Genomic DNA, 16,557 nt, shown 5'->3' with positions numbered 1-16,557 from the left:
TCTAGAAATCCCAGCCAGTTGACTAGCTGTTCAGATTTCTGGGAGTTGAAGGCCAAAACATCTGAGGACCCACAGGTTGAGAACAACTGACATAGATTGTTTTCTTCTAGATGGGCAGAATGTGTGACAGAGTTCTGCACATGGAACTATTACGTTACACTATTCCATGTTGGATTATCGTCATAACTTATTATACATAGTCAAAAGAAGAGAAATCAAAAACAGTTGCTACATTGCTCACCTGGAGGGATTGATGGTTTTCTTCTAAGAGTGCCAGAATCCCTCAGCAGCTTCCATTGTGGATTGGGAGAAGGGAGAAAGAATCACTGAGGATATATTCATCGTCTTCAACATGCAAGGATGAGAGCTGAAGAAGGAAAAGTTTTGGAAGAATTAAACCTCCCCTTCACAGAAACAGAGGAAGTCAGTAGCTATGGTTATTAATAAAATATACCTGTGCTTAATGTGACACTATTTCTCTATTTATTTAATAAGTCACCAGATACAATTGGGTTGGTAAAGAAGCTTAGGCTTATGCCTTGAACCCATGGATCTCTTATATTTGGGGTGCTGTGATTTTCCGTTTCAACTTGCTAATATTTACAAGATAATTATGGCAAGCAGTAACAAGGAAATAGATTTATTTATGACCTCCTATAAAGATTGTCTTAGACTTCACATAGATAAAAAATACCTGATCAGAGTCCCATCATAAAAACTACCTCTGTAGGCAGGGCCAAGAACTTGTATAATACCGTAACCCAAAACTGTGCCGTATTCAGCCTGGCATTAGCAAAGATGAAGCTGAATCAATGGCATTTGTTAATGGTGTTTGTGCTGCTCCATAGGGTGACAGGGATCAATGTAACGCTCAACAATGGTGGGTTTGAAAATGTCATTATTGCAATTAACCCTGGGATACCTGAAGACACTAAAATCATTGACAACATAAAGGTAAGATTATTAAATCTTTTAATATCTTGATTTAGTGCCTCAAAGATTGCTAACTTTAACAAATTATCATCAACTCAAAGTCTAGACTGTTTGTAAGCTCTCGTGTTTGCTGCTGCTACTGAGCATCCAGACCCTGCCATGAACTATAGCAGCAAATGTTTCGGCATGGAGTGCCACTCTTTCTCTTTAGGCAGTCAGCAAGGTATGGTTAAATATTTCATAACTTTTCCTGGTGAGGTTTCTATTTCTGTGAAAAACACATTTCTGTAAATTTATGAAGTCATGTGATATTTCAGTACTAGGATTTTTCTTTTGATGGGTTAAGAGCCAGTTTGTTCCTGAAAATATGATTTTGCTAGGCAGTTTTGTGGCATTCCTTTCCGCCTTAGCCAGAAATTAAAGACAGATCTTTATGAGCTAGGGATGTGATCCTGTTTCGAATCATAAGTACTTTACCACAGTGTACCTTGGGGTCCACGGGCCCTTCCATGTAGCCCTATATCCCAGAATGTCAAGGCAGGAAATCCCACATTATCTGAGTGTGGTCACAGATAACCCAGGGCCCTCCCACATAGCCCTATATTCCAGAATATCAAGGCAGAAAATGTCACAATATCTGCTTTGAACTGGGTTATCTGAGTCCACACTCAGATAATGTGGGATTTTCTGCCTTGATATCCTGGGATATAGGGCTGTGTAAGCAGGGCCATAGCCAGAAAAAAAATTCGGGAGGGGTTGAAATTTTTGGGGGGGGGGTTGAAAATTTCACGAGGGGGGGGGGGTAGAAACCTGCCTCCTAGCTCATACTGAAGCAAAGAGCACAGCAGGGGGCAGAGCAGCCTTCAATAGCCTGCAGCTTGGCCCTTGTCAACCACCTCCACCAAGTCTGGCTTCCTTAATGAGAGCATTCAACACACACACACACCCAACTTGGTTGCTTCTCTATATCGGCTATTGCTGCAAGTAATGACAGTGTGAATAAATTGTCAATGTTTGCTTGAGATAGTGCTTGCAGTTCTGGAGGGACTCTTAATTTTTTGCATCTCATAGCAGGGGGATTTGGTTAACCAGTTAAAATTCATGAGTAAACCAGGTTTTTTTAAAAATCTGAAACATTTCGGGGGGAGGTTGAACCCCTAACCCCCCCCCCCCCCCCCCCCGCTACAGCCCTGTGTGTAAGGGCCCCACAAGATAATTCTTAAATTTCAATTCTGGGTGCCACCAAAGTCAGCAACAATTCCAAAACCCTATAACTTTTTTTTGTTTTAGGCGATCCCTCGTTTTCCGATGAGGATTGTCTTCCAGTGTTCTTGTGGGTCCGTATGTGGCTGTGGAGCCTTATTCTTGCTCTGCATCTTCTTCTGCAGTGAGGGCATTGGTTTCAAGGTGGAAGGCGGTCTCGGTCGGGGTTGGCTTGACGCGCCTTCCTCTTGGCACGCTTCTCCCTTTCACCCTCCATTCATGTCTCTTCAAATTCTGCAGCACTGCTGGTCACTGCTGACCTCCAGCTGAAGCAATTAAGAGCCAGGGCTTCCCAGTTCTCAGTGTCTATACCGGAGATTTTAAGATTGGCTTTGAGCCCATCTTTAAATCTCTTTTCCTGTCCACAAACATTCCGTTTTCTGTTCTTGAGTTCGGAGTAGAGCAACTGCTTTGGGAGATGGTGGTCAGGCCGGACAATGTGGCCGGTCCAGCGGAGTTGATGGTGGAGGACCATCGCTTCAGTGCTGGTGGTCTTTGCTTCTTCCAGCATGCTGACATTTGTCCTCCTGTCTTCCTATAACTTAGACCCATGCCACACCCGCACCTGGAATTTCCACTTAATTAAATGCAAATTTGGGGACACCAGCCTGTCTTCTGTGGCATACCAAAACATAAGAATTGTTCTCATGAGGTGTTCACCCTTGGGTTTTGCAGCCCTGAAATGTGATTGTCGGGAACCAGAAGCAGCAAAAAATGTATGCAAGCAATGATATGAGGTCACCTGTTCTATCTTTCTTGTCCTATTGTGCTTTTTACTCCCACATCTGAAGACAATGCTTTGACAGTTTGTTGGCTGAACAATATATTTCCAGATTAATCAAGACTCTTATAATTATGAGAGAGAAGTGCCACATCATCCGTTTATAGAAGCAGGGGGACTTTCCTCTCACAAATTATGGAGTAGGGAGAGAATATCATTATCCATTTTTTTCATGTCAGGAGCGACTTGGAAAACTGCAAGTTGTTTCTGGTGTGAGAAAATTGGCTGTCTGCAAGGACGTTGCCCAGGGGACGCCTAGTTGTTTGATGTTTTACCATCACTGTAGGAGGATTTTCTCATGTCCCCACAGGGGGAGCCTGGAACTGACAGAAGAATTCTCCCCGGATTCAAACCGCTGACCTGTCGGTCACCAATCCTGCTGGCACAAGGGTTTAACTCACTGTGCCACTGGGGGTTCCATGGGATATAAAATATTGTTAATGAAAAAGTTAAAAAGTTAAGGTGCCACTACATAACTTACACCCCTTTTATGTATGGAGATAATTATACTTTGAGTCCAGCCCACTGGAATGTTACCTATCAAGCTGATGTACTTTAAAATTTGACATAGTAAAGTTATGACCAACTTAAAGTTTCCTTTAGATTGTCCCAAAATGAATAATCAAAACCAGTGGTTTTGTAAAACCCAGCATTCCATTTGCTATATGTATGTATTAGCTTTGGGCCAGGACAGTGCATGTACTCTGCCATTGTGAGATTTATGACTTCATCACATGGGCAAACAGACCTGTTGTATAACACTTTCAGCACCATTCCTGGATGGAGCCCACCGAATACCATTACACGATGTACAGCTACTTCTAGTGGGGCTCCGTCCATGAACTCATAGAGTAGAATGGGGAAACTGAATCCAGACAAGACAGTTGGTCAGCTGGAAGGCTGAACAGGGTATAGGGTTACAGTCTGTGCTTGATGGGGTTACACCCCCCCTGAAGGCACAGGTTCGCAGCTTGGGAGTGATCCTGGACTCATTGCTGAGCCTGGAACCCCAGGTCTCAGCGGTGACCAAGGGAGCTTTCGCACAGTTAAAACCCGTGTGCCAGCTGCGCACGTATCTTGGGAGGTTGGACTTGGTCACTGTGACCCACGCTCTGGTTACATCCCGAGTAGATTACTGCAACGCACTCTAGTCCAACACTCGGCAGCCAGGTTGTTCACTGGAGTGGGGTACAGAGAGCGTACAACTCCTCTGTTACGCCAGCTCCACTGGCTGCCCATTAGCTTCCAGGCACAATTCAAAGTGCTGACTTTAGCCTATAAAGGCCTAAATGGTTCTGGCCCAGTTTACCTGTCCAAACGTATCTTCCTCTATGAACCATCAAGGACTTGAAGATTGTCAGGAGAGACCCTGCTCTCAGTCCCACCACCATCGCGTTTTATGGGGATGAGAGACAGGGGCTTTGAGATGTTTATTAGGCTTCTACGGATTGATTTTCTACTTAGGCATTTGTAGGCCTGCAAAAGATTTGATTATTCTGCCCCCCCCCCAACCTTATTTTGCTTACACATTGTTTTCCCAATTAAGTTATTAATTCGAAATAAAGCTGATTTGTAATTGACGTATTTGAATTAAAGTTGAAGCCATCCCATTAAACCCAAAACATTGTGTGTGGCTTCTCTACCTCAGTGCAATTGTAAAGTCTAGGCTGCTATGGATGAAGTACAGTCTGTGGGACTACATTTAGCACCTAAAGTTAGTTTTCAAGTTACAGTTATTCTCAAATTTTATGAACTGTCTTTTCCACAGTCCCCCAAAAGAGTGTATCTCCTTTCCCAGAAGTCTATAGCAGGGGTCCTCAAACTTTCAAAGCAGAGGGCCAGTTCACGGTCTCTGGCTACTGGGGGGCCAGACTATAGTTTGAAAAAAATGAATGAATTTCTATCTACATATAATCATCATCATCATCATCATCATCATCATCATCTTTATTTCTACTCCGCCATCATCTCCCTGATGGGGACTCGGAGTGGCTTACCTGGGGCCAAGCCCGGACAACATAATACAGCAATAAAATCAAAGCATATACAACAGACAACAACATTATCAAAATGACATTAATAGTAATAATAATAATAAAACATAAAATAAACATTCCAATAGACACAATCGCGATAGAGATGACAATGGGCAGGCCACATATTCCGAATAAAAAACAATTAACAAACTATGATGAGATAAAATAGGAGCAGGACGTTTAAATGGAACTCTTAAAGCACACAGAGTTGTGGGACAGAACATCCTATTTGGAGGGCACGAGGGCACATATCTTATTTGTAGCACAAAATAATTGTGAAAGAACAATAAAATATTTTAAAGAAGAAACATTTCAATCAATATAAATTTATTAGTATTTCAAGGAGAAGTGTCGGCCTACTTTTGGCTGATGATAGTCAAGTTAATTAGGATTTTAGTCGTTGCCTTCAACTAAGCCTAAAGTTCATAGCAGGGCCAGGTAAATTACCTTGGAGTTGTGCATCTGACCCACGGGTATTAACTTGGGGACCTCTGATCTACAGGAACTGTCTTCTATTTAAATAGGTTACAGAGCAAAACCGCTTTTTTAAAAAAAAACTATAGAAGTCAATTTCAGCTTACTTTTGGTTATGTTTCTTGTTTTTGTTTGTTTGGCAATTCTGGAGGGTCTCGGGGAGAACAGTGACTACTGGATCTGCCATAGTTGCCCTCTCTTGGTCTAGGTTTTGTATGCTTCTTTATGTGCCAATGTTCAACTGCCTAAGTCAGTAGTTCTCAACCTGTGGGTCCCCAGATGTTTTGGCCTACAACTCCCAGAAACCCCCAGTTTACCAACTGTTAGGATTTCTGGGAGTTGACGGCCAAAGCATCTGGGGACCCACAGGTTGAGGATCACTGGTCTAAGTGTACTTCTAAGAAGTACTTCCAAAACAAGGGTTGGCTATAGACTCTAGCCCTGGAGTTGAATCGTATAGCTAGAATAAACATTGTGTTTTCTGGTTTTCCCTCCCTGAAAAATCTGGTTTCATTCTTGTGCCTTTAACTTCTAATGATAACAAAAAAGATAACGGGACAGCTTTTTTTCACCAGTTTTCTGTGTACCAACAATATATTGTGTGCTAGACAAAGCCTCCCCCCCCCCCAAAAAAAATCATACTACACGCCAAACTGTGAATTAGTGGTTAAAAATCACAGGATAATCTGCTCAACTGCAACCAAATACTAATAGGCTGAACCTGTCCTACCAAATTCTGAAAAGTCCGTTCCCATATTTCTTGTAGGTTAAATTGTATGACCTTTAGCTAAAAAACATTTAGCAAAGAGGAAGGAAATGTGAAAATGAAATCCAAATTTATGCTATTGATTTAAACATAAATTTGTAACACATAACATGCTTTTTCTTCTCTTTGCCTGTTAGGATATGGTTCAGGAGGCATCTTCTTATCTCTTCAGTGCGACACAGCAAAGGTTTTATTTCAAGTCTGTAAAAATTATAATTCCTTTGACATGGACACCCAAGCCTGAATATAAAAGAGTTACCACAGAATCCTATGACAAGGTAAGTGTGGAAATGGTCCAATCAGAGGATGTGGACAGGCTCCTTGGAGAAGGCTGCTGGGGTTCCCAGTGGGAGTCTGTCAGCTCACAACAGCCGTTCCCAATAATGACACAGGTCTCCACTCCGTAATCAATCAGAAATTTTTACTGCTAGACATTCAGACACAAAGAAAGCCAGGATTGACTGGCAGCCGCCGGTCAACCCTTTTATACCCTCCCCCACATTTGAAATCCCCTTTCCCGCCAACCAAGAGTCCCGCGCAACATTCCCACCAAATGCCAACTGCTCCCCCCGAGGTCACCAGCTGCACGGTTCTTATCAGCGTTGCATGTCAGGATCCTGGTTTTTAGCGCCAAAACCCAAGGCCTGGAAACCGGCTCCTAACATGATGTCCTCCTCCTCCTCTTCTTCCTGGAATGGAAATATATGTCACTACTACATTCCTTCTTCATCTAGCAAACCCTGGTATTTTTTCAACAAGCTACAATGGAATGTTGAGTGTATGTTCCCCAAAACTTTTGGCAGTTGCAATTTATATGCGACATCATTGATTTTATTGGAGATTCTAAATGGGCCAATATATTTAGGAGACAATTTTCTGGATGGGGCATCCAGCTTGAGATTCTTGGTGCTCAGCCATACCAAATCCCCCTCCTCCAATCGGTCTCCTTCCCGTCTCTTACGATCTGCGAATAACTTATATCTCCGTTGGGTTTCCTGGAGTGACTTCACCACCTCCTCCCAACTGGCTTTCACCTTGTCTGGCCATCCCTCCTTTCCCCATGATTCCTCCTCCTCCCAATTCGGCAGTTTTGGTAAAGGGGCTACCTCCCTACCATAAACTATTTCGAATGGGGACTTCCCCGTCGATGCGTGACAGGCTCCGTTGTATGCGACTTCTGCATATGGAATAAGATCTGCCCAGTCATTCTGGCAATGATTTGTGTATGTCCTTAGGAATAACCCCAACGTCTGCTGTGTGTGCTTGACCCCCCCATTGGTCATGGGATGGAATGCCGAGCTTAGGGTCCTTTCTACTCCCAGCAGCTGCATGAACTTCTCCCAGAATTTTGCTGTAAACTGCACCCCTCGATCGCTTATGACCTGATCGGGGCATCCGTGTAGCCAATATATGTGTTTGATGAAAAGTTCAGCTAATTTTTCTGCGGATGGCAATTTGGGCAGCGCCACGAAATGCGCCTGTTTCGAGAATAAGTCCATCACTGTCCATATGTAGCGTTGACCCCGGCTATTTGGAAGTTTGCCTACAAAATCCATGGCAATCACACTCCACAGCTTCGATGGCTCTGCTACCCTCTGTAACAACCCTGCCGGCTTTTGTGTGGGTACCTTATTTCTCGCACATGTGTCACATTGGGATACATACAATTTTGTGTCACCCCTCATCCCGGGCCACCAACATTGTCGTGCCAGTAGTTTCAGGGTTTTGGTAACCCCCAAGTGTCCTGCCCCTTTACTGTCATGGCATCTTATCGTCATTTTCTCCCGCAGGCTGACTGGGATATACACTTTCTTGTTCACAAATCCCAATCCACCCTTCCATTCCACCTTTTCCTTGTTTCTCTCCAGCCACTTATCCTCCTTGTACGCTTGTTTTATCTCCTCCTCCCATCCCCTGTCTTTGCTCTACCCCCACAAGCCTTTGGCTGCGTTCCGCCTGTGCTCTGGTCTGCATCGCCATGCCCCACTATTGTTCTGAGAAAACACTCCCCTTTTGGGCTTGCCCCCTCCCTTCATCCTCTGGCATACGCGACAACGCGTCTGCCACGACGTTTTGCCTCCCCTTATGGAACTTCAGCTGAAAATCGAATCTGATGAAGAACTGAGCCCACCTTATTTGTTTTGCCGACAACTTCGGGGGCGAAGTGATATATTGTAGGTTTTTGTGGTCGGTCCATACCTCAAAGAGTATGCCGCTTCCCTCTAATAGGTGCCTCCAATTCTCCAAAGCTTTTAATATCAACAGGGCCTCCCGTTCCCACACTGGCCAATTTCGTTCAGCTTCGCTGAACTTTTTTGATATGAACCCACATATCAACCTACCCTCCAGGTCCTTTTGCATCAACGCTGCCCCATAAGCCCAGTCTGACGCGTCACAATGAATCACAAACTGCTTGGTCAGGTCGGGATGAACCAGGATAGGCTCTTCTGTGAACCTGCGTTTCAGTTCCTCGAAAGCCCTCTGGCATTCTACTGACCAATCTAACCTTGCTCCTGGAGATCGCACTCTTACTGTCTCCCCCTCCCTTTTGTCTTCAGCAACTCAGTGAGGGGTAGCGCCAACTGGGCGAAGTCCTTTATAAACACCCGATAAAAGTTTGCAAACCCCAGGCATGATTGCAACTGCTTGCGTGTCTTGGGTGGTTCCCACCCCTTGACATCCTCTACCTTTGAAGGGTCCATCACCACCCCTCCCTGGGAGATCCTATACCCGAGGAAGTCTATTTGGTCCTTGTTAAACTCGCACTTGGGTAGCTTCGCGAACAGCTTCGCCTCCCTCAATTTCTGAAGTACCTCCCTCACCAATTGGACGTGGGATTGTCTATCGCGGCTGAATATTATTACATCATCCACAAAGCAGTACACCCCACAGTATAATAATGGATGCAGCACTTCGTTAATCATTTGCATAAACACCCCTCCCGAGCCTTTTAGCCCAAAGGGACACACGGAATATTCAAAATGGCTGAGCGCACAGAAGAACACAGTTTTCCATCTGTCCTCAGGCCATATCCGCAACTTATAGTAGGCCTCAATTAGGTCGATTTTTGTGAACACCCGTGGTCAGGAAAAAATCGAGGTTCCCAGCCTCGCCTCCAAATTCCACTCTCAGTTCCTCCCCCTTCTCTGTTGGTAGAAGGGAGGTTGTGCTTCCCAGCTCTCCGCTCGCGGTGGCCCTCCCTGGAGCCCTTGCTGCTCCGGGGGCAATCCTTGCTGCCCTGTGCCACTCCCGGCTCCGGCCGGGGGCACCAGAAGCGTCTGCTGGGATGTCAGCGCGAAGCCCCATGGTTGTCTTTCCTCCTCGTCACTCTCCGCCCCAGTTCTCCAACCCGCCTGCATCTTAGGCCGTGCTCCGGGTCCTCGGTCGCTCCTCTCCTCCGTACTCCACATCGATTCCCCCCGGGGTCGGGGTTCCTCTACCAGGGGGGCCAGACGCTCCATCAATCTTGACATCACTGCAAGGGTGGTCTCCATGGCCGCCACCTTTTCCTCTAGGTACTCCATTCTCTGTGGGGAGGGGAAGTCTAGCCCACTGCTTTCTCTCGCTGCTGCCTCTGCTCCCTTTGCTCGCCTCTGGGTCACTCCGTTGGGCCGGGCATAAGCAGTCGATGAAGCCAAGGCAGCTACTCTCTCCAGTTCCTCCTCCGCATTCTTGAAAGGGGAGTCTGGCTCTCCCCCTGCCGCTGGATTCTCCTCTTGCTCCATAAAGATACCTCACTGCAGCCACGGGATGGTGCTGATGAATCCTGGCTTAATGTCAGCTCACAACAGCCGTTCCCAATAATGACACAGGACTCCACTCCGTAATCAATCAGAAACTTTTACTGCTGGACATTCAGACACAAAGAAAGCCAGGATTGACTGGCAGCTGCCGGTCAACCCTTTTATACCCTCCCCCACATTTGAAATCCCCTTTCCCGCCAGCCAAGAGTCCCGCACAACATTCCCGCCAAATGCCAACTGCTCCCCCCGAGGTCACCAGCTGCACGGTTCTTATCAGCATTGCATGTCAGGATCCTGGTTTTTAGCACCAAAACCCAAGGCCTGGAAACCGGCTCCTGACAGGAGTCTCAATAGTTTCTTAAGAAATGTATTCTGGAGGGCCTCCAGTTTTGCTGTCTGAGACTCATCCCATCCCCAGACAGCAGCACCATACAAAATCTGGGCTATAACTTTACTCCGGAATATTTTAAAGGCTGGGATTTTTTAAAATTAGATATGTTGTGGTTTGATGATTATGTTTTATGCTATGTAATGTTTTTGTTTACATGTTTTTTGCCACTTTGAGTCCTGTTCCGGGAGAAAAGTGGCATAGAAATAAATAAATAAATAAATAAATAAATAAATTTAAAAATGTACTTAAAACACAAATACAATTATGCTCTTTCTAAATTTCTTTTAAAAATGGGGTAAAAAAATCCTCAACTTAGGGCAGTGGTTCTCAACCTTCCTAATGCTGCGACCCCTTAATACAGTTTCTCATGTTGTGGTGACCCTCAACCATAAAATTATTTTCGTTGTATGGAGTTGTAGTTGCTGGGATTTATAGTTCACCTACAATCATAGAGCATTCTAAACTCCACCAACGATAGAATTGAACCAGACTTGGCACACAGAACTCCCATGACCAACAGAAAATACTGGAAGGGTTTGCTGGGCATTGACCTTGAGTTTTGGAGTTGTTGTTCACCTACATTCAGAGAGCACTGTGGACTCAAACAATGATGGATCTGGAACAGACTTGGCACGAATACTCAATATGCCCAAATATGAACACTGGTGGAGTTTGGGGGAAAATAGACCTTGACATTTGGGAGCTGTGGTTGCTGGGATGTATAGTTCACCGACAATTAAAGAACATTCAGAACTCTACCAACAATGAAATTGAACCAATCTTGGCACACAGAACTCCCATGACCAACAGAAAGTACTGGAAAGGTTTGGTAGCATTGACCTTGAGTTTTGGAGTTGTAGTTACCTACATCCAGGGAGCAGGTGGAAGGCTTTTGGTGTGAGGATTTGCTGTCTATTTCCAAAAAGGAAGAGAAGGACAGGCAGAGAGATCTTCAGCCTTCTCTGCCAAATGGATTCCTAAGACCATCAGAAATTGTGACCTCTTTGGTGACCTCTCTGAAATCGCCCTCGTGACCCCCCAGGGGTCTCGACCCCCAGAAACACTGCCTTAGGGTAACAATTTCAGATTAAATATGCAGTCCAGTACCTCGTTCTTGAAATGCAACACCATTTACACAACTATATTTATGCTTCTTGCTTTAGATTGACATTTAATAACAACAAAATAATTGTAATTGCACATATATGCAACAATGTCCTTAATTCCTGCCCAGATGAGGAAGATCAGCACACATTATGCCACTTCCACCATTTTCTATGCTTTCCCCCAAGAACCAACACCTTCTGGTTCTGGTTTTGTGAGTTGCTCTTTAAACTTTTGTATATGTACTCCTAATGCCCAATTTAAGCTTCTCTCTCACCCTCTAGTTTTTCTGGACATTAATCCTGAATAGGATTACTTTGAATTTCTACCACTATGCTATGCTCCTGATTAAAACAATACATCATTTGAAATAGTTGTTTTTTTTAAAAAAAAAACCAACACATTCAAGAGAATAGAGAACAATGTTCTGCATTTATACTGGGAACTTTTTAGAGTCTTGTCATCTTCCCAGTGATTGTGTGATTCCTTGCACCCAAAGTCTTATTAAACCATAGCAGGATAAAGGATCATTATTTGACTATTTCCAATGGGAAAAAGTGAGGTCCAAATAACCCTGTAGCCATATAGCAGTGAAAATCACTGGCCCTTGCCCTGCAAACCTGACAGAAATGTCATTCACTCATATATTGAACTGCATAGCTACTTTAGGATACTGGCTGAATTATAACAAGGTTGCCCGTTTCTTTTCTTACCTTTATTTCTATTTTCTTTTAGGCTCATGTCATAGTAGCCGACCCTTTCCTAAAATATGGAGATGACCCATACACCTTGCAGTATGGAGGGTGTGGTGAACCAGGACGCTATGTTCATTTTACATCTAACTTCCTGACAAATGACAGTATGCATGACGTTTATGGACCACGAGGTATTATCTGTTGATTGAAATTCCGTTTTTAACAGATTAAGTGAAGTTCTATGAAGGCTTTAATATCATTTATTCAATACTCTCCTAAAGTTTAGATAAGAATTGGAAATCTTTGTTTAATTAGTACATGTTCAGGCAATAACAATAATATTGTTATAGGTAATTGCTTGTGTTCTTCTTTAGCTTTAGCCAGCTTATTGTACCATGTATTTTCAGACTATGCACCACCAAGTCTGCTATTAGGCAAACTGGAGTAGTTGCTGGGGAAGGACAGCCTAATGTTGGAGGACAGATCTGTCTCTAGACCAGTGGTTCTCAACCTGTGGGTCCCCAGTTGTTTTGGCCTACAACTCCTAGGAATCCCAGGAAGTTTACCAGCTGTTAGGACTTCTGGGAGTTGAAAGCCAAAACATCTAGGGGCCTACAGGTTGAGAACCATTTCTAGACATAGGTTTCATTGTGCCATGTAGACATGAAGCTATATTTTTTTTTGAACTGTGGTGTTCTGAGAATACCTTGGACCATGAGAAGATCCAACCAGTTCATACTTCAGGAAATAAAGCCCGACTGCTCATTGAAGGGAAGGATATTGGAGGTAAAGATTAAGTACTTTGGCCACATTATGAGAAGATAGGAAAGCTTGGAGAAGACAATGATGCTGGGGAAAATGGAAGGGAAAAGGAAGAGAGGCTGACCAAGGGCAAAATAGATGGATGGTATCCTTGAAGTGACTGGCTTGAATCTGAAGGAGCTGGGGATGGCGACGGCTGACAGGGAGCTCTGGTGTGGGCTGGTCCATGAGGTCACGAAGGGCTGGAAGTGACTGAACGAATAAACAGCAACAACATATTTTTGGATCTGGCAACTTTCCAGCGCTGAAATAAGTATTTGAAATATTGTATTATATGTTTTAACCGGAAAAATTATCACTGTATGACATGTGTGTTGATCAATTGTATATCATGAGCCAGGATGTGATTTGCACAATGAACAAAAAACCCAAAACATTAATGGCTGCCTGGCTTTGAAAAAATTAACTACAGTAACCCTTAGGAGGAGAAGGAAGAAAGACATGATGCCTGGAGAGAAAAATTCAGAGGAGAGGCTGACTTTACAAATTGATTGGAGGGAGCGAAAGGTCAGCAAGAAGGAAAAGTGGGCAGCACTGAACTGTAAGAGAACAAAGGCGCTTCTAATCCAGATAAAAGTGATATAAGATAAAAGACAGAAGGGGGCAAAGAGCAGCTGAAAGAATAATAAAAGAAAGAGAGCTGTATGAGTGAAAGGAAAGGAAGAGAAGGAACACCATGGTGAGGGTAGGATTAACACATTTCAACCCAGGTGAAACTGTACTTTCACAAATTGTTAATATAAAGCAGAGTGGTGGAATTTTTTGCTGGCTCTTCACAGGCAAAGTCTTAGTCCATGAGTGGGCTCATCTCAGATGGGGTGTCTTTGATGAATACAACAATGATGCACCTTTCTATACTACCGGAGTAAACCAGGCGGAAGCAACAAGGTATATCATGAGTGGTCATGAAATGTCATTACTTTGCAAGGGTCTTTGTTTACCCTCTTCTAAGTACATGTAGAATAAAGGTGTGCCTGTTCTTATTAAAGAAGAATTATTAACTATTATGTAGAACAGACATGGATGCATGAATGCTTACTATAGGAGATAAAGCTACTATGTTTAGATTGCTCCTTCATCACTATATGATCCTAGAGATCATGAAGTAACATATTAAAATGTTAATTTATGACCGACTAATTATGTTTGTCTTAGATGCTCAGCAGCTATCACTGGACAGTATATATTTCGACTTAATACAGGAGCTACCAGGAAGTGTAAATTCGAATACCGAACACAGCTTTATGAGCCTGGATGTCAGTTTATTCCAGACAAAACACAAACCTCTTCAGCATCTATAATGTACATGCAAAGTGTGTCTTCAGTAAGTATGACTAAAGACCCTTGGAAATGTTTTTTTAACCCATTGCTTTAAGAATACAAGATATTTTCCAATTTTCGCCTAATTAAATATGAATTTAGGATAGTGTAGTTTTATGTCCAGTAACTCATGCAAATCCAAGTTTTGCTAATTATTTCCCATATAATCTCAAACATTTATTCATGTCTCTCCTCCTTCCTATTTTTTTCTTAATTTTCTCTCTCTGTTACCTTTTAGCTTTTTCCTTTTCATTTTTACTTCTCTTAATTATCAATGCAATTCTTTGACATTGTAAACATGTGTCTTTTCCTTCTTATGTTCTTTATCTTTTCTTCTCTAGTTTTCTCATTATTTTAGTTATTATTTGTCTTCTAATAGAATCCATGTCTACTTGGTTTCTATTTCTGGACAATGTAAGTTGCTGTTAAACTTACACAACAACACAGTGGCATATCTGTTATTCTGGTGCAAATGCTGAATGTTAGAATGCTTCATATTTCTTTAAGGCATTCTACCATTTGCTGATAAAAGTCACACCTTTTAGCAGTGGTACTCAATAATTTTAATGTCCATTTAGCATTTGGGGGATGAAAAGAAGAAGAATTTATTCTCTGCTGCATATTTCAAGTGCATCTTTCCATTTATAAAATGGAAAATCTGCTGAACTCTGGAGAAAATGAAATACAATTTGCTCATGCTCCAAACATACATATACATAGCCACATCAACACTTTGCTTTGTTCTTTATCTACTGTTACATTTTAGTTTGAGCTCAGCAGGCAAGACCCTTGGCTTTGACTTCTAGCATTAAAGTCCTATAAAGAGAGACTTGTGTAAGATCTTATACTGAAGATATTTAAACTGGGAACTTCATGATTTGTTGTTTGATGCCCCTGCAGAAAATCAGTTCACTGTACCTTGGAGGCCCATCTACATGGAGCGTATACCCTGGAGGGGGTGAGAAGTCATTCCTAGGCAATACATGATCCACAGGGCCTTCCTGCCCCCAATGCAGATTAAATCCAATTAATGTGGTTTTAGGTAGAGTCTGCAGCTTCTGTGAAGCTCCAAAGCAGACCCACACATCAGAGTCATGTGAACAGTTGGTCTGGTACGGTTTCAAACCTGGTATGAGCCAGCACTGCCATCTCATTTTCCTCATGGTCTGTGGCATGGGAAAAGGGGGTGCTTCTCTCCCGCTCTCTCCCCCCCCCCTCTCTCTATATATACTGTCACTGTAGTGGTGACCACAAAGCTCCAAGTTGCTCCTGGCTATTGTTTGGCATCTTTGCTGATGTTAGCAAAGATACCCATGTGACTTAGGGGAAGGGGAAGTGATCACCCACCTACTTTCCCATTCTCTTCTCCAAGTTGCGCAGGTGCTTTTGCTGTTATCAGGAAAGGAGCTGAGTTACAGCCAAGATCTATTTGGAGCTCCATAGCAACAAAAATGATACAGATAAGGGTGGTGATCCCGCAGACCATAGCCTTGAGGCCGATCAAGGTATTGGGTGGCAACCTGTGCTCAATAGGGTTACAATCCCCCTGAGGACACAGGTTCGTAGCTTAGGGGTCCTCCTGGACTCAGTGCTGACGCCTGATGTCCAATTGTCAACGGTGTCCAGGAAGCCTTTGCACAGTTAAAGCTTGTGCGCCAGCTGTGACTGTACCTCGAGAAGCCTGACTTAACCATGGTGGTCCATGCCTTGGTTATATCCAGAATTGCAGTTTGCCCAGAAACTGTAATTGGTACAAAGGTCGGCAGTCAGACTTCTAACTGGAGCTAATTATAGGGAGTGCACAACACCCCTATTGGAGCAGCTCCACTGGCTGCAGATAAGTTTCTGGTCCCAATTCAAGGTGCAGGTTATGACTTACAAAGCCCTAAATGGTTCAGGCCCTATCTTCGTGACCGCATCTCCCCCTATGAACTGGTGTGGGCTCTAAGTTTGGCCAGGGAGGCCCTCCTCTTGCTTCCACCTCTGTCACAAGCACAGTTGGTGGGGACATGAGAGAGGGCCTTCTCGGTGGTGGCCCCTCAACTTTGGAACTGCCACCCCAGGGAGATTAGGCAGGCCTCCACATTGTCCTCCTTTTGTAGGGAACTGAAAATCTGGATGTTCCAGCAAGCTTTCGAGAACAGCTAGTCCCTAAGCCCAGTCCCTAGGTTGCTAGATAGTACTCTGTTTTGCACTTTATCCACTCCCCGGCCCTATGACATGTTGTTT

The 16,557-nt window shown here is 43.7% G+C and overlaps 1 protein-coding gene across 1 annotated transcript in view; it reads left to right on the top strand.

Annotated features, from left to right (window-relative positions):
- The first annotated feature begins 798 nt into the window (after positions 1-798).
- LOC132773409 (calcium-activated chloride channel regulator 1-like) overlaps positions 799-16,557 on the top strand; it is a 38,425-nt gene continuing 22,666 nt past the window's right edge. Inside the window, exons 1-5 of the mRNA XM_067467092.1 lie at positions 799-954; positions 6,391-6,531; positions 12,227-12,377; positions 13,788-13,896; positions 14,164-14,332. Coding sequence (XP_067323193.1) covers positions 799-954; positions 6,391-6,531; positions 12,227-12,377; positions 13,788-13,896; positions 14,164-14,332 — 726 coding nt within the window. The remainder of the gene's footprint in view (positions 955-6,390; positions 6,532-12,226; positions 12,378-13,787; positions 13,897-14,163; positions 14,333-16,557) is intronic.

The sequence above is a fragment of the Anolis sagrei genome, chromosome 4 (assembly GCF_037176765.1).
Source record: "Anolis sagrei isolate rAnoSag1 chromosome 4, rAnoSag1.mat, whole genome shotgun sequence".
Taxonomy (NCBI): domain Eukaryota; kingdom Metazoa; phylum Chordata; class Lepidosauria; order Squamata; family Dactyloidae; genus Anolis; species Anolis sagrei.
Note: the sequence above shows the minus strand (reverse complement) of the source record. Positions and strands in the feature narration are given on the sequence as shown.